This window comes from Nothobranchius furzeri, chromosome 13 (assembly GCF_043380555.1).
Source record: "Nothobranchius furzeri strain GRZ-AD chromosome 13, NfurGRZ-RIMD1, whole genome shotgun sequence".
Lineage (NCBI taxonomy): Eukaryota > Metazoa > Chordata > Actinopteri > Cyprinodontiformes > Nothobranchiidae > Nothobranchius > Nothobranchius furzeri.
In genome coordinates this window covers 22,418,303-22,435,377 of record NC_091753.1, presented here as the reverse complement: position 1 = coordinate 22,435,377, position 17,075 = coordinate 22,418,303, and the positions used below count along the sequence as shown (strand labels likewise).

The window sequence follows — 17,075 nt, the reverse complement described above, 5'->3', positions numbered from 1 at the left end:
CACCGGAGTCCAAAAATAGGGCTTCCTCTAGGACACGTTGACCATGTGCTGATGCCAAGCTGGCCTCCTGCAAGATGAATGACATCACAGGGATGTGATGAGGTCATCCTCCTTTGGTATTCCATCAGCAGACCTGCTGCTTGTGCCTCCGTGTGGACTGAAGATGCACCTGCAACCACCACAGAACCAGAACAGTACCCAGTCCTGAAACAGCAGAGATCCGCTCAGACACCAGGAGCAAGTCACTCACCTGCTCCTCAAGGTCAGAGGAGGCTGCCTCCAGCTGGTCGAGTCGGGGCTGTGCCTGAGCAGGCGTTTAGTCCACGGTGGTCTTTAGTTAGGAAAGAATAAAATGCTCTCACAGCCCCGCGTGTGTCAGGTCCTCACACAGACCTGCTGCCCTGTACCGACACACTCCAGATGTGATCAACTCTTACGATGACGAAGAGTAATTATAGCGTTTAGGTCAGTATGAAAATCTTCTTGCTAGATCCAGACATGATGCTCGCTGATGTTAGTCAAGACTGGTGTGAAAAACATTTTTGCTCATTTAAATAAAAACTAGAAGCACATTTTCACACCCACAGGCGTAAGTTGGACTCCGAGTCATCAGAAACCAATCAGCCCACCACGTTTCAGACCCAGACACATTCAGGGTAAGGAACTTTCAAAGCTGATGTCTTGGGACACTTGGCATACGGTGAAGACGGAGACATCATTTACTAAATAAAACAGTCAACTCTCATCCAGCCTAGTTGTCAAATGGGCTCTGGGCAATTTTGATTCCATCGGGAAAATCTTCTAATATTTGTTTATAACTTCTGATGAAGTCAGACAATAAATAAAAGGATCTCTGGTAATGGAACACACACAAGATGAGAATAACACAAATCTTTATTTTCACATCTGGCCAAAGGCACTCAGGCGAGCAGCATTACGTCCTATCAGAGGCACGGGGTTCAAACTACCGGCTGCAAAAAGGTAAAAACAATCTGTAAAAGGAAATGTGCTTTCTGTCTTGTGTAACTGAGGATTTGAACATTTTATTTACCAATAAACCACAACAGAAGTGTCCCTTTCCTTTCCTTTAATAAACACCACAGCTGTTGATGGTTTGGTAACAGAGTGACCTCCCCCTGGAGTAGAATCACACTGTTAGGTCAGGATGAGGACCTCCGGGTGGACAGTCAGGGAAAAGCATGAGCGATCAGCTGATTTCCCACTGAAACTTTTTGTTAAAAACATCTTTTCAAGTCCATGATGAAAAATAGCGGTGAAATCCATCAGACTGGTGGGTTTTAGTCTCAGTGTCCCAGCGGGCGGTCGTCGTACGTGCTGTACCGCTTCACGTGGATACGGCGGACGCGCTCGCACAGCTCACTTCCTCTGGTTCCATCTTCCTCGTCTTCACTGTGAGAGCCACTGTTGTTGTAGGTCCGCCGAGTGACCTCCAGCAGGGAGTTATCAGGGAGCGGCATCTTCTCGTAAAGCAAGGAGTTCAGCGTCTCCTCGTAGATACGAGCTTCAGGGAACTCCACCTGGGACGGGTAACGTTGGCAACACGACAACAGGTCAGTTACAAACCCATCTGTTTTACTGCAACATTTATTTCGTCTGATCTACTACCTTAGTCTGTTTTTTCTCTGTGGCGTAGACGATGGAGGTGCAGCACACCTCGGTCAGCTTGCGGCCCTGACCGTAGAAGGACCAGCAGCAGATTTCATCTCCGATCACGTCTTTGATGAAGAGGACACGGCTGTTGAAGCTGAGCGTCAGTCTGTCGAACAGCTCGATGTTCTTCAGCAGGTTGTCATCAGAGTTACTGTGGAGAGGAAAACAAAGTGAGCTGGAGGGGAGAGTCTCAGGGAGCATCGTGAACTACGACTGCTTAAATGTCAGGAAGAGGCCGTGTCACCTGGTGTAGGAGTACTTGTTATTGCTTCTGTTGTACACCAGCTTCACTACAGGCTAACAGACAAGAAAACACTCATCACTTATCTAGATTTTACTCATTTAAAGGTGCACTATGTAATATAGTGAGAATTTTACAATGAGAAAATCCCCAAAGAGTCTAATGTTTCAGTCATTTTGGAAGGAAGGTTATACTGAAACATATTTCATATCCAGCTGGTTGCTGGGTTGTCAGGTTTCCTCCTTTCAAAACAAAGGAAGGAGGGGGCGTAACTACCGTTTACTTCAGTGAGTGTGGGGGTGTCGTGTCTCCTGCCAGCTAATACTGCAGCGTTGACAATTTGTCATAATTTGACGACGGCCGGCAAAAAGCTCCAGAGTTGTTTAAAGTGGCTGCAGTAACCAGATTTTACCACAGGATGTCACTTTCCCTTCATTTCTACACAATGCACCTTTAAAACACCAAGAAATAACAGAAACATCAAACTGACGCATTTCTTTAGCATGAAGGCAAGCAAGCACACACACAATTCACCTTAAAAAGAGACTAATTAATGACAATAAGTTACAAAAGATTTAAAATGTGGTTTTGTAAAGTATACTTCAGGTTATGTGTGTGTGTGTGTGTGTACTTTAGAGGAGGTCTGGATGAGCAGCTCCTCTTCTCTACAGGAAGTGATCACAGGTATAACACAAAGAGGCTGCTCGTTCTTCTCCTGCAGAACAGAAGTAGCACATCGATTAGAAATCAGACATCACAAAATGTGTTGAGAGAGAAAAAACAGTGGAGTCAAATCAAAATAAATGTCCTTAATTAGGTTTAGATACATTTTCATCAATATAGAGCTTCCTGGTTTTCAGGGCGGATTCTGATTTACTGAACAAAAGCATAATGAATAGATTTCAACATGGTGATGATGTCACCATGTTTGGGTTAGTGGGCTAGTGATGATGGCCATGTTTGAGATGAGCAGCGCCTCGCCTGGAAAACAGAGAGCAGACGGACGCAGCAGGGGGAGCGGCTGAAAGCCGGCATTTAAGTCGGACAGATTTCCCTACATGTAGCTTGCGGGTGATGATGTCTGAAGATATCGCGTTAGCGTTCACACTTTAATTCTGGTGCCTGTTAGCAACTGAAACACATCCTCACGTGCTTGTGGATATCATATATTGTATATGAAATCATGACTGTAATAATAAGTAAAGGTCATCAGCTGTATGTTCAGTGTGCTCATAGGAAACGTGAGAAAAGAACACAAAACGCATTCCTCTTTATGGCCTATATAGTTGTCATCATCAACGTAACATGATTTACAGAATACATGTGACCAACTAACATTTCATGTTCTACCACCGGATGTTTGGATCAAAATGTGAACCAATCAGATCTTAGATCAGGTGAGAGCCAGGCGTTTCCCGTCATCCTCTAGGTTTTGCAGCCGGTGGAGAGCAACTGCAGCGCCTTGCTCCAAAATCTGCAGCCACCTTGAACTCATGAGGTTATCGTTGCCTACGTAGGCGTTAAGTCGGACACAAATCTAACCAGCATGCACTGCGCGCCGATTACCAGTGATCTATCTGCACAGAACTGGCTCATCTGGAACACAGCCGATGTCACCATGTTTGGGTTAGTGGCTACTAGTGATGATGTCACCATGTTTGGGTTAGTGGCTACTAGTGATGATGTCACCATGTTTGGGTTAGTGGCTTCTAGTGATGAAGTCACCATATTTGGGTTAGTGGCTACTAGTGATGATGCCACCATGTTTGGGTTAGTGGCTACTAGTGATGATGCCACCATGTTTGGGTTAGTGGCTACTAGTGATGATGTCACCATGTTTGGGTAAGTGGCTACTAGTGATGATGTCACCATGTTTGGGTTAGTGGCTACTAGTGATGATGCCACCATGTTTGGGTTAGTGGCTACTAGTGATGATGTCACCATGTTTGGGTTAGTGGCTACTAGTGATGATGTCACCATGTTTGGGTTAGTGGCTACTAGTGATGATGCCACCATGTTTGGGTTAATGGCTACTAGTGATGATGCCACCATGTTTGGGTTAGTGGCTACTAGTGATGATATCACCATGTTTGGGTTAGTGGCTACTAGTAATGATGCCACCATGTTTGGGTTAGTGGCTACTAGTGATGATATCACCATGTTTGGGTTAGTGGCTACTAGTAATGATGCCACCATGTTTGGGTTAGTGGCTACTAGTGATGATATCACCATGTTTGGGTTAGTGGCTACTAGTGATGATATCACCATGTTTGGGTTAGTGGCTACTAGTGATGATGTCACCATGTTTGGGTTAGTGGCTACTAGTGATGATATCACCATGTTTGGGTTAGTGGCTACTAGTGATGATATCACCATGTTTGGGTTAGTGGCTACTAGTAATGATGCCACCATGTTTGGGTTAGTGGCTACTAGTGATGATGCCACCATGTTTGGGTTAGTGGCTACTAGTGATGATATCACCATGTTTGGGTTAGTGGCTACTAGTGATGATATCACCATGTTTGGGTTAGTGGCTACTAGTGATGATATCACCATGTTTGGGTTAGTGGCTACTAGTGATGATATCACCATGTTTGGGTTAGTGGCTACTAGTGATGATATCACCATGTTTGGGTTAGTGGCTACTAGTGATGATGTCACCATGTTTGGGTTAGTGGCTACTTGTGATGATGTCACCATGTTTGGGTTAGTGGCTACTAGTAATGATGCCACCATGTTTGGGTTAGTGGCTACTAGTGATGATGTCACCATGTTTGGGTTAGTGGCTACTAGTGATGATGTCACCATGTTTGGGTTAGTGGCTACTAGTGATGATGTCACCATGTTTGGGTTAGTGGCTACTAGTGATGATGCCACCATGTTTGGGTTAGTGGCTACTAGTGATGATGTCACCATGTTTGGGTTAGTGGCTACTAGTGATGATGTCACCATGTTTAGGGGAAGTCTATTTAAGTGGCACATCTGTACAAAGTGGCTTTGCAGTTAAACGTGTTGGAAGGATAAACAAATGATAAAATAAAATAAATAAAAGGATCTCAGATTGCACAAATGAAAAAGTGTAGTTAATTAATTAATTGAAACATAATGTATAGAAAACAGTGACAGACTAACTGTGATTTCCTCTGAACTGGATAAAATTTGGATGAAGTTCTTGAATCAATCAATCAATCAATCAATCAAATTTTATTTGTATAGCACCTTCTACAACATTATCCGAAGCCCAAGGTGCTGAACAACATCATTAAAAGAAAAACATTCCCAGTACATGGGCATAAAAGCAGGATAAAAACATAAAATCAAAAAATATCAAGCAAATACTATTACAGATAAGAGATATCGGAATAAGACTAATCGATAAAAAAACAAATGTCGGACAAAATAAAATCAAGCATCTGGGTTAAAAAGAAGAATAGTTAAAACCATAATGTTAGGGCAGTTCAAGTGACCCTAGCGCTGAAACGCAATCAGATAAAAATGAGTCTTTAAACGAGGCTTAAAGACTTGAAGGAATGGTGCCTGCCTAATGCTCAGTAGTAATTCATTCCACAGAGTTGGAGCCAAAATAGAAAAAGCACGACAACCCCTCGATCGAAATTTCGGCCGGGGGACCACCAGAAGTTCCTGCTCGGCTGAGCGAAGAGACCGAGATGGAGCATACCTGTTCAAAAGCGCAGTAATGTACGAGGGGGCACTGCCCTGGAGGGCCTTATAAACGAGAGTTAAGATTTTAAACTGAGCTCGATATTTTACCGGGAGCCAGTGCAGAGCAGCCAGCACTGGGGTAATGTGCTCTCGACATCTAATGCCTGTCAGGAACCTAGCCACAGAGTTCTGCACAAACTGGAGCCGTGCAACCGTGCACTGGGCCAGACCAGCATACAGAGCGTTGCAGTAGTCCAGCCGGGAAAGGACGAAGGGATGCAACACAGACTCCAGATGAGCTCTGGACAGCAGAGGCCTGATCCTGGATAGTCTTTTCAGGTTAAAGAAACAGGACCTCACCACTGTATTTACATGAGTGTCAAGATTAAGTGATGAGTCGATTTTAATCCCCAAATTACTGACCATTTTCTTTTCATAGGGTGTCAATGGGCCAAGGTCAATATCAGCACCAGAGCCATTTCTTCTGCCAGGACTAAGTATTATGACTTCCGTTATAATAAAAGTAAAGATTTTTGCATTAATGTAAATTGCTGCCAGTGACCAACGGGATATACATTTAAATAAAACATGATTACAGTGGGCTGATCTCGGTTTTCCTGCTTGTAGAGACACCTTCATAAATCAGAATGCAACACAATGGCATATTGATTTATAGTAACTGACCAGCAGGGCGTTCTGACAGAGCTCTACGAGGTCCTGGATTAGGTAGTACTTGGCCTCAGCCATCAGCTCCTGCACGGCCTGCCGACCTTTGGGTAGGCCAACGGTTCCATCTCGTAGGAAACACAGGATGCTGTCAAAGTGTTTCCCGCTACGGTCGATCAGGATCCAACCTGCAAGGAAGCAACAGTCTATGATGACAGACTGTTTCCTGATCCATGCTGAGAGTAGATGAAAGGATGGTAGTAGCCAGACATGAATCCCAACAGTAAATTATAGTGCTGAGACAGATCACCAACTAACCGTCTTTGTCGGTGAAAACCTCTCTCTTTCCACTGAACATGGCTTTCAGCATGGAATTTTGTTTGGTCAGAACTTGCAGCGTGGTGTCAAACAGCATTCCTCCAACGTTGAGATGGACATACTTGTTGCCCAGACCCACGGCTCCTCGGTAGCTGCAGGTCTTGGTCTTGGGACAAGCCATGAGAGGGGCTGGGGGTGCAGGGGTATCCTGAACATGATGGTGGGGAAGACAGCTGTCCCCAGACATGTCCTTTTGGAGGTAGATGACAACCCTGCAGACGGAGCTACGCAGGTGCCCCGCCGTGGTGACAGCTACTGGAGAGGCTGCCTCGACCTCTCACAGCCCCAGATCATTCCTGGAAAAACAGTGCTGCGAGTTAGACCCACAGTCATCGGAGGAAGTCAGGTTGAATAAACGGGTGTGTAAACTGATTGACCGGTGAAAACGGGCCACAGAAATCACCACAGTTGATGTGGAAATAAGACCACGTCAAAGACTAAAGCATTCAAGTGTTAAAAGTGATCTACACATAAGTGTTTTTAACCGACCTGGCTGTTCTCACCGAGAGGGCACAGAGCTCCTGGAGGCTCTTTAAATATCAAGTGAAGATGAAATCACCACACGGAGCTGCAAAAGACACTCAGAAAGCTGCAGGTCCTTCTCAGACAAGTCTGACTGCAAAGGTTGGCTACAGCCTCTAAGAAGAAATTTGTGGAAGAGGCACAGTTTCTCTGGCTCACAGCAAATAGTCAATTCAATCTAAAAGAAGGTTAAATGTCTGAATGAATGAATGAATAAAGAAAGAATAAAGAAAGAAAGAAAGAAAGAAAGAAAGAAAGAAAGAAAGAAAGAAAGAAAGAAAGAAAGACAGATCCTACTGGAAGTGGGTCCAGTGGGTCTCTACCTGTCCACCTATAAAACACACCAGATCATGTTCTGACGGTCACAACTCAGTGGAGGCTTTAAGAACCATGTGATCCTAATGTGTTGCATGTTTCAGCTCACTGAAACGGTTTCCTTCCTGTGTACTTATTTCTGCATGAATGATGTTAACAGCTGATTTTTGAGGCTGTGCATGAACATAACCGAAGTGGAGGTGATCTAATCTGTTGTTTGAGTTCTGAGTGAATGCCTCAATTTCACTTAGATTAACTGAAGAAGATAATGGGTCAATCTTTCACTCTGCACCAAATTGTGTTTTAAAAAATCAGAAACAGCACTAAAATGTCTTATTATTGTTAGGGAATGGAGCCCTCTGCGTATCAACCCCTCACAGGTCGGTGCTCCACAGCCGGTGAACACTGAATGAAAAGCTGGAAGGCTGGACGACTCAAGGTGAGTAAAGGTTTATTGGGTGCAAGTAAAAAGGACGTTTTGACACTATGTGTCTTCGTCAGAGTAACCAATGTCATAACTCTGACGAAGACACATAGTGTTGAAACGTTAGTCCTTTTAACTCACACCTAGGATATTAGGAAAACCTGAGATATGCGATAACAGTGACTAATATTGCAATGACGATATGACTTGCGATAATTAAAAACTCAACTCAGCAACAAAAATAATCAAAATTAATAAATTACAAAAAGAAATCATAAAAATGAGAAAAGCAAAAGATGTGAGGAAAGGGAAAAATAAAATGAACAATAAAAGGCAATCAGTGGATCCCGGGAAAAGCAGAAAGAGCAGAACAAAGCTAACTCAGGTGTTTGCTAACCATCAAAATTAAGTGCCGTCTGCCTCAGGGGCGGACATCTAACCTATGAGAACCCACCCAATATGCCAAAGAGCTCTATTTGATTTGTTTAAAAAACATAATGCTTCTGCTTGATTGACAGAATGCATTATGTGTAGCAAACATCTGAGCTGACCATTCATTGCTGTATTTACCTGTTCTTTGCGATATGCATATTGCGCATGCTGATATTGCGATAACGACTTATTTGTGATATATTGTGGATCCCTACTCACACCTAATAAACCTTTACTCACCTGAATGCTCCAGCCTTCCTTATTTTCAGTTTTATTGTTCTTTTATTTTCTTATTAGACTTTTCACATGGTCTACAGGAGGTGTTTGAACCTTAAAGAACACAAAGTGTTTAATAAAACAACCAAACACTTTAAAATTCTCTTTCTGTTACACTTTAAACATCTAATAGCTCCTGTGATTCATAACTATTTGTATCATTCTCAGTTAAAAGCACTTGATAAAATACCTTAGTTGTTATTTAAACGAATACGTCAAAGTTTAATGTTTATTTTTGAGAGATTATTTGGTAATGCGGTTGTAGTCATTTTCAGAGGACATCGTACTGTGTACTTCCTGTTTCCGTCTCAGATAGATGGTGCACCAGTTTATCTGAAGTCCAACAGATCCAAAACACCTATGAGGCTCCAGTAGGGAGTTTTTCATTTACTCTTGTCCCAAAACAATCAGTTTAGCTTAAGATGGAAGCTGCTGCTTTCTGGTTAAAGTTGTGTGGCTGCTAAAAAATTCCGATAAAAAAATAGTTTGGGGCCCAGTAACAGTTAGGTTAGGTGATGATAACTAAACTCCGTGTAAACACAATATTTAGTTTCACATGCGTGTTAACTCTGATATACAGTTTCAGTTCAGAATAGCACAGGTCAGTGGAAACTAAAGCTTTTATGCTGTATGTTTATTCGTTTTACTGTATCTTGTTAGCATGTCCCGCTAACATTAGCCAAAAACTCAGAAAAGCAGATAAACAACAGATCAAATATTAGAAGCTGAACGCACTGAAACGATATCGCTGTTTGCATTAAATGCATTTCTAGTAAACGGAAAACTAACTCCTGAATATTCGTGATCACGAGGTAAAACTTCAATAAACTAAGGAAAAGTAAAAAATGGCCAAACTGGATCCTACAGTTGATCCTAAACACGGTATGAGTCTGTAAGCTTTAGTTACTCACCGTCCTCTTTTTTATGATTTTAAGTAATATTTACAACAACAATAAACAAATGGAGTTTTAAATGATTTTAAAAAAGAAAGAAAACAAAACAGACGTATCCGTTTCTTGTTCTTTTTCTGGAATGGCTGTTAGCGAACTGCTTTTTCGGTTCATTACCGTCACCTTCCGCATTGGGGTGGAACACCCACAGTAGATAAGAGAAACAACATATAGTTGGGCTTTTTTTTTATTTAATTTTTTTTTTTAGATTTAAATTTTAGATCATTTATGTCACTGAGCGACTGACTTGGTCACAGTTCTAAAAACATTACGATAAACATGTCACTCCCGTTCTCCGGTGTTACCTCGATACGAGTCCTCCACCCACCCTAGAGGAACTCATGTTGACGTAACACACCGGTAAAGTATTCAAACGGAAAAAACATAGGGGACAGCGTTGTAACGAAACAGTGAATAGTTTTGTTATGATAATTAAGAAGGATAGGGGAAAACGACCACCCCCAAAGACCCCGACACAGCTGTAGCTGTTTGGTTTCCTTGGCAGCGACAGGAGGAGCTTAGCTGCTAGTTCATCTGCTCTGCCACATCACACGGGATAAAGCCTATCAGCTCACGACTGTAACAGGTAAAACATACACATTTGTGTTTCTTATCTTCATAAAAACTGGTCATCTATTATGAAGTGGTGACAGAAAACAATTTGTGGCATTTTTGAAACATCTAGCTATGCTAGCTAACTTAAATCATCTAGCTGGGGAGTTCTTAACATGACCGAAACAAAATAAAAGCATAATCTTTCATTTGGTGACACATGAACTTTCATTCAGCCGAGGTTAATTTAAGGTGCTGTTAATTTAAGCACTAGAGTAGAAGGAATCCTGCTTTACCGAAAGGTTTGCACTTGAACATCTTTAGTAAAATAATGTGTTTTACTTCTGTTTGTTTTGAACCTGCTCTTGTGTGTATTATGATGATAATGGGGTGTTACCTGTTAGGTATATTATCCTACAAACTATCTGATATTACTAAACTAAGTTGCATCTGTCGTTGATGACAGGCCTCTGGCCATGGCTAAAGACCCACTCGCAGAGGCAGGGTTTTATTTTGATGACCTGAACAAGCTGCGGGTGCTAGAGCCTGATGTCAGCCACAAGACGTCAGAGCTTAAAGAAGAGTGCAAGGACTTTGTAGACAGTAAGCATGGAGATTTTACGTCCTCATCCCCACCCCCACACTTTTCCAACTATTTATTCCCTTTCATCATCACCAGCCTCAACAGTGTGTGCAAAATTGTCTCCTCTGTTGCAGAAATTGGACAGTTTCAGAAGACCGTGGGTGGTCTAATCGAGCTGGTGGACGAACTGGCAAAAGAAGCAGAAACGGAGAAGATGAAGGTAAGTCTGACACAGAAAGCAGCTTTGTATGTCCCTGTTTTCTCTCCTGATTCTGTGAAACTTTTAGTGGTATCGGGTTTATGCTCTAATCATGTGTAAGCAGAACTTATTACTCATCATCCTGTCCTGTAGGCGATTGGAGCCAGAAACTTGCTGAAGTCTGTGGCAAAACAAAGAGAAGCCCAGCAGCAGCAGCTTCAGGCCCTGATCACTGAGAAGAAGATGCAGTTGGAGAGGTAAAGTAGCGCGGTGCACGTGTGTCAGATGGGTTAGCATGACCCTTTAGGGACACGTGACCTTCAGAACAATAAACACCTATAAGGGTACTTTTAAAATACTTTAGTGATGAACTTTTTTGTTTTGTAGAAAAATATAGTTTTTAACCTTCAGATGTTTTAAGGTAAATGATGAGACTATTATTTTGAAGGACTGAAGGAAGTTTTTTTTAGTTCCACTTTGTATGCTATAATCAAATTTGTGCCTCAAACTCAGTAAAAAGCCCTGTTTATGTAACATTAGTAATAAAATGGAACAGGCTTCAGGAGCACACAGTGTTTTACTTAATTCAGTTGTTCTTGAAAAGGCTTTTTTCTACTGCCTTGTTTTATTTATTTGTTCCTCGGCGAAGCTGAGGCAGGAGCAGCAGAGGAATGGGGGTCTGGAGTATTGTGCTGGGAGTCAGCTGTAGTGAAGTGGACCTTCATATTTACCCCAAGTTCTAACTGTCGGTCCCGTCCTGTGAGCTGCTGTTGTGTTTCAGGTATCGCATCGAGTACGAAGCCCTGTCCAAAGTGGAGTCTGAACAGAACGAGTTCATCGACCAGTTTATTCTGCAGAAGTGAGAGAACACGAATAAAGAACGATACATTCAGCCTCTGAGTGCCTTTCCAGAGTGATTGTCATTTTAAGTCACTCCTACTGGAGCTTCGTCATCTGAAACCCAGCTTCAGTGTCATCAGGAAACCTCAACACCCGTTTCTGCGGCGCCGATCTCAGACGTGTGTGCGTGTGTGTGTGTGTGTGTCTGCAACACATCAAAGCAGCCATGCTGAATGCTCAACATCAGATGTGTCTATATCAAAGTCCAACAGAAAAATGTAGATCTATTTATATGAAGCAGCATTATTAATACTTTTCATGATGAAAATTAATCTGTATATCTAGTTTTGTAACTTTTTCTATGAACTGTCATGAATTCTGCATGTGATTGTTAGCAAGTTTCAAACGTTTCCTTGTTATGAAAGCCCGTTCTAGCCGACCTGCGGATATAAACACAAGCTTTTCTTAGATTCCTACAGATGTTTTACTTGAATACTGTGTATTGAATAAATCTGTCTTGATGGTTGGTGGGTTAATCTCACATGTATGTTTGGTTTTAGTAAAACTCCCAGGATTTTCTTTTTTTTTTACCTACAGAACAAAAAGTTGCTTTAAATCTGAGAGCTGTTTACTCCTCAGAGGTGTTCCCATGGAGCCTAGTGAACTAGACCAAATTCTTGCTTTGCAAAGTTTGCAAATAAATAATAAATGAATTGTGCAAACAAATAATATAAGTAATACGATTATTTAGTCTGGCTTGCCAGGCTAGTTCCCATGCTGTTAGAAGAATAAGAAAAGATCTGTTCTAAAGTGCCTCAAGATAAAAATCACGAGGCGCTTCACAAAAAATGTAAAAGAATTTAGAAAATGATTAAAAATCAGCAAAAACAGACAATTGTGATTAAAAATGTAAAGAGAGAATAGGAAAGAGGGAAATCAGTGGATCCTGAGGAAGGTGGAATAGGTGGGGAGAGCAGAATAAAGAGAGAAAGGGGAAGAAGGTCATACAAAAGCCAGCTTGAACAAGTGAGTCTTCAGCTGCTTTTTAAAGGAGACCACTGAGTCCACTGATCTCAGGCTCAGGGGGAGAGAGGTCCAGAGTCTGGGGGCCACAGCAGCAAATGATCTGTCACCTTTGGTCTTTAGCCTGGTGCTGCACAACCAGTAAGCTGGACCTCAGGGACCTGCTGGGGGTGTAGGGACTGAGAAGATCACCAATGTAAGATGGTGCTTGTCCATGTAAGGCCCTATAGACCAGAACCAGGATCTTGAAATGAACCCTGAAGTTGACTGGCAGCCAGTGAACCTGGAGGAGAAGCGGGGTGATGTGGGTGTGTTTGGAGGACTTGGTCAGAAGCCGAGCACAGGCATTCTGAACCACCTGTAGACGGTTCAGGGAGGTTCTGCTCAGACACGTGAAAAGAGAGTTACAGTAGTCTAAGCATGAGGAGATGAAGGTGTGGATAACTTGTCTCAAGTTCAGAGCGAGACAGAATGGGACTCAGCTTAGCATTGTTCCTGAGATGGAAGAAGGAAGAGCAAACAAGAGAACTGACATAAGAATCCAAGGTGTTAGCACACGGTTAACCTCTTCACTTGGCTCTGAAATGAGAACATCCTGACGCATTGTTGTCCTTAACATGGTCCTGTTGTACAAAAGCATCCATTTCCCATAATGCAGCAGGGCTGCAACTTCTCCCTGCTCAAGCAGCAATACAACACTTATGACAGATCATTTATTTAGCTATTTACAGCAGGTATTTACAGAAGCAACAGTCCCTTTACCTCTGAAGTGTTTTGTCGCTATCATGTAATGGTTACAACAGAAAGACTAAATCCTGACTTCAGATGCAGCCACCTCTAGACCATCCTCCTGCTGATGAAGCTCACTTCTTGGTATACTGTGAATCAAAGCAGCAAACACAAAAATCAGTATGCTACAAAATAAAAGAAGTGCAGCTCCGTTTCCTCCTTACTTTGTGCAGAACCCAGTCTGCATCAGCGATGGCCCTCTCAATGATCATCTGTATCCTCTCTGGATCATCTTCATCCGAGTGGCTGTTGAAACCCTGAAATAAAATGAAAAAACAGCCCAAATAGGAGCCTAAAGATGTGATGAATGATTCAGAATTCTAGTTTTATGTGTTACTTATAAAGATGACAACAAATGTGTAAGACAGAACGCTTGAAAAAGATCTGGTCATGTTAGAGTAACGTTGATGTTAAAATGTTTCGAACACTGCAGCTAAAACCACTCAGACTCAGGCCTAGTCCACACGTAGCCGGGGTTTTTTAAAAACGAATATCCGCCCCTCCAAAAACTTGCACCCACACCACCTCGTTTAAAAAAGAAAAAACTCTGTCCACACGTACCCGGATAAATACGTTGTTAAGGACATGCCAGACCTGTAGGCGGCAGTACTTCCCCCGTTCTTAACCTCGTCCTTCGTCTGTGGTCTTCCGCAAGGAGCAGTAATTCCGCTTGCAAAAACAAACAAGCAAAAAGCGCTTGGACAATTGATGGATCGGGTAGTGACAGAGCGCAGCTCTGAGGGCATCCATGCTGTCGGCTAGTGTAAACACAGGTCGCACACGTGATGTCAGCATTTTTTTGTCGCGGAAAGTGACGTTGCAGACATTAAAACTCCGGTTTTGTCTGTCCACACGCAGACACCCAAAACGGAGAAAACGCAGATCTTCACTTTGGCCGGGGGGTTTTAAAAAGATCAATTTTCGTGTGGATGACAGGCCAAAATGTAGTAAAATATCTACGTTTTGGCAGATCCCCGGCTGCGTGTGGACGGACAAAACCGGAGTTTTAAGGTCCGCAACGTCACTTTCCGCGACAAAAAATGCTGACATCACGTGTGCGACCTGTGTTTACACTAGCCGACAGCATGGATGCCCTCAGAGCTGCGCTCGCTTTATCAATTGTCCAAGCGCTTTGTGCTTGTTTGTTTTTGCAAGTGGAATTACTGCTCCTTGTGGAAGACCACAGACGAAGGACGAGGTTAAGAACGGGGGAAGTACTGCCGCCTACAGGTCTGGCATGTCCTTAACAACGTATTTAGCCGGGTACGTGTGGACAGTTTTTTTTAAAAGAGGTGGTGTGGATGCAAGTTTTTGGAGGGGCGGATATTCGTTTTTAAAAAAACCCGGCTACGTGTGAACTACAAGTAGGCCTTACTACAGCACCGTGCTCCTGACTATTCTGACCTTTGATGGTTGGTTATTCAGGCTACAGCCTGACCCACACAGGCTACAGTAGGACTGAGTTTAGCAGCTCTTGGTAACAACTGGGTCTTTACTGGGAGCTGCTTTAGTCTTTTCTTTGTTTCCTCGTGGTGGTAAAAGATATTTTGGGTTGCATAGTGGCTCAAGGTTTCCCCACACTGATCATGTTCTGGGTTCAACTCCTGACTGGTGGATGTGGATCACTGGGAACTGCAGTTGCATGTTGATTAAAAAGGTTGGTAGTTACATCCCAGCCTTCCCAGAACATTTGGAAGGATAGACTGGTGACCTGTCCAGGTGTAATCTCAACTCCCACCAAGGAACTGAGCAGCCCTTGATCTTTAACAGGAACAATTTCAAACATAACCACCTCACATGTCCTTAAGGCTCACTGAGAAATATCAGCACTTTATTATTTAACTCAAACCTTCACAAACATATCTCTTGTGAAAAGCGTACAGTATGATATTGAGTGTCACACCTCACCTGTCTGATGGCGTGACGGTAGTGCTGCTGCATGGCTGAGGACGGCAACACCCTGCAGCATCTCAGCAGGTACCGGTAGAGCTGCACTGGTGTCTGGACCAACTCCGCTCCAACTAAAGGGGGCATTTCTTCCTCCTGACGGTAAAAAACGCTGCTGATGAGAGGAAAAGTGTCAGGTCTGAAGTGGATGCTCATCAGTGGCAGCAGGAACCAGCTCGTTTCCTCTTTCTGTTGCTCCTGAACCAAAGTCTTCTGATGCAGTCACACTCTTTCTGCTCTGGACAGACAGGCGCATCCCTGTTCTATTTCACACACGTCCAGGTACAAACACAGTGCCTCTACGTGACAATAAAGTCAAGTCAAAGTAAATCTAAAATGACTATTAAAACATCAAGTGTCCTGATGGCTGCATGACTTATTTCAGCTAGTTTAGTCGAGTTATTTAGCGACGTGATCAGCGAACTGTGGAGTGTTGGCGTGTCTTAAACAAACGTACAGTTACTGTATTTAGAACGGGTTTTCATCAAAAAGAAAACACTTCAACACAAAACACCAACCTCTTCTGCGCCACTTCTTCTTCTACTGATAAAAACACGATGAGTTTAACTTTGTCGCCCTCTGCTGCCTAATAAGTGGAGTCGACGGCAAAAGCTGTTCTTGGCACACGTTGAAGTAACGAGAAAACTCGCTCTAACAATCTTCTTTCCTTAATGTTTAGCTAAAATGAAAACAAAACAAAAAACTGTATTCATGTAACAATGTTAACATGGTGGCTGTGTGGAGCCAAAGTGCTAAACACAGCTAAGCTAACTACGGAACTGGAACGTTTTTTTTATTATTTTTTTTCTTTTCAAAACTTTATTGAACAAGGTGATTAGTAGGAACTGGAACGTTTTTTTTCTTCAAAACTTTATTGAACAAGGTGATAAGTATACAAACAAATTGCATACAAAATTGAACAAAGAAGATGAGACATATGCCAGGGGGTGCACTACAGAAATGTTACACACATCCAAATAAATTATAGGTGGTGCAAATAGTTATAGTTTTTAAAGCTTTTTTGTTTAGTGATCAATTTTATGTAAGATAGAGTGTCACTATAATAGTGCTTGAAATTAGGTTTTTGGTTACTATATTTGCATTTGTGGGGATATAATTTAGCTAGAATAATTAACAAATTTAAAACAAAGTATACATCTTCCAAAGTATACAACATTTTCCCATTTTAAAACAAAGTCCTTGCAGAGCTGTCCGATAATAAATCTGCTAAAGTCTTTCCAAAACGTTGTAGCATGTGAACAGATCCAGAAGAGGTGCTGAACGGTCTCAGGGTGGCATCCACAAAAACAGCAATTCACATCAATGTCCCTCTTAAACTTTGTCATATAGTGATTAGCTGGGTAACACTTATGAAGTATTTTGAATGAAACTTCTTTGACCTTATTTGTCACAAAATACTTATTAGGAATGATCCATGCTCTTTTCCAACTGATGTCAGTGACAAAGGAATTCCAATAAAAAATCACATATGGAACAGATAAGGATTCTCTCTGAAATAAAGCACGAATATTCCTATTACCGTTTTTATGCTTGATAAGACAAACTTTTCCTACGTATGTGTTCACAGGGTCGGGAGAAGAAAT

At 42.4% G+C, this 17,075-nt stretch overlaps 3 protein-coding genes across 6 annotated transcripts; 1 reads left to right on the top strand and 2 right to left on the bottom strand.

Annotated features, from left to right (window-relative positions):
• Positions 1 to 876: 876 nt before the first annotated feature.
• tnfaip1 (tumor necrosis factor, alpha-induced protein 1 (endothelial)) lies at positions 877 to 9,833 on the bottom strand. Its single transcript, XM_054737941.2, has 7 exons — positions 9,500 to 9,833; positions 6,560 to 6,915; positions 6,260 to 6,429; positions 2,544 to 2,627; positions 1,916 to 1,968; positions 1,627 to 1,822; positions 877 to 1,538 (listed from the first exon to the last, which is right to left on the bottom strand). The coding sequence occupies exons 2-7, from the start codon at positions 6,804 to 6,806 to the stop codon at positions 1,305 to 1,307; spliced, it is 984 nt and encodes a 327-aa protein (XP_054593916.2). The 5' UTR covers positions 6,807 to 6,915; positions 9,500 to 9,833; the 3' UTR covers positions 877 to 1,304.
• Positions 9,834 to 9,847: 14 nt separating this feature from the next.
• On the top strand, positions 9,848 to 12,321 carry ift20 (intraflagellar transport 20 homolog (Chlamydomonas)). The gene is made up of 5 exons (XM_054737942.2): positions 9,848 to 10,124; positions 10,557 to 10,693; positions 10,808 to 10,893; positions 11,026 to 11,129; positions 11,654 to 12,321. The coding sequence occupies exons 2-5, from the start codon at positions 10,567 to 10,569 to the stop codon at positions 11,733 to 11,735; spliced, it is 399 nt and encodes a 132-aa protein (XP_054593917.1). The 5' UTR covers positions 9,848 to 10,124; positions 10,557 to 10,566; the 3' UTR covers positions 11,736 to 12,321.
• Positions 12,322 to 13,434: 1,113 nt separating this feature from the next.
• On the bottom strand, positions 13,435 to 16,681 carry lyrm9 (LYR motif containing 9). 4 transcript variants are annotated; one of them, XM_054737944.2, is made up of 4 exons: positions 15,990 to 16,681; positions 15,433 to 15,586; positions 13,689 to 13,781; positions 13,435 to 13,613 (listed from the first exon to the last, which is right to left on the bottom strand). In XM_054737944.2, the coding sequence occupies exons 2-4, from the start codon at positions 15,556 to 15,558 to the stop codon at positions 13,599 to 13,601; spliced, it is 234 nt and encodes a 77-aa protein (XP_054593919.1). In that variant the 5' UTR covers positions 15,559 to 15,586; positions 15,990 to 16,681; the 3' UTR covers positions 13,435 to 13,598. The 4 variants fall into 4 exon arrangements, with proteins under 4 accessions (XP_054593919.1, XP_054593920.1, XP_054593921.1 ...); XM_054737945.2 differs by having other exon boundaries at positions 15,433 to 15,583; XM_054737946.2 differs by having other exon boundaries at positions 15,433 to 15,567.
• Between the last annotated feature and the right edge of the window lie 394 nt (positions 16,682 to 17,075).

Coding starts and splice junctions, on each gene's coding strand:
- tnfaip1 (XM_054737941.2), bottom strand. CDS start 6,806: ATGTCTGGGGACAGCTGTCTTCCCCACCATCATGTTCAGGATACCCCT. Junction 6,430..6,559: donor GGTTTTCACCGACAAAGACG/GTTAGTTGGTGA, acceptor GCTTCCTTGCAG/GTTGGATCCTGATCGACCGT. Junction 2,628..6,259: donor TCTGTCAGAACGCCCTGCTG/GTCAGTTACTAT, acceptor TCTGTTCTGCAG/GAGAAGAACGAGCAGCCTCT.
- ift20 (XM_054737942.2), top strand. CDS start 10,567: ATGGCTAAAGACCCACTCGCAGAGGCAGGGTTTTATTTTGATGACCTG. Junction 10,694..10,807: donor GTGCAAGGACTTTGTAGACA/GTAAGCATGGAG, acceptor CCTCTGTTGCAG/AAATTGGACAGTTTCAGAAG. Junction 10,894..11,025: donor CAGAAACGGAGAAGATGAAG/GTAAGTCTGACA, acceptor CCTGTCCTGTAG/GCGATTGGAGCCAGAAACTT.
- lyrm9 (XM_054737943.2), bottom strand. CDS start 15,627: ATGAGCATCCACTTCAGACCTGACACTTTTCCTCTCATCAGCAGCGTT. Junction 13,782..15,432: donor ACCGTCACGCCATCAGACAG/GTGAGGTGTGAC, acceptor ATTTTATTTCAG/GGTTTCAACAGCCACTCGGA.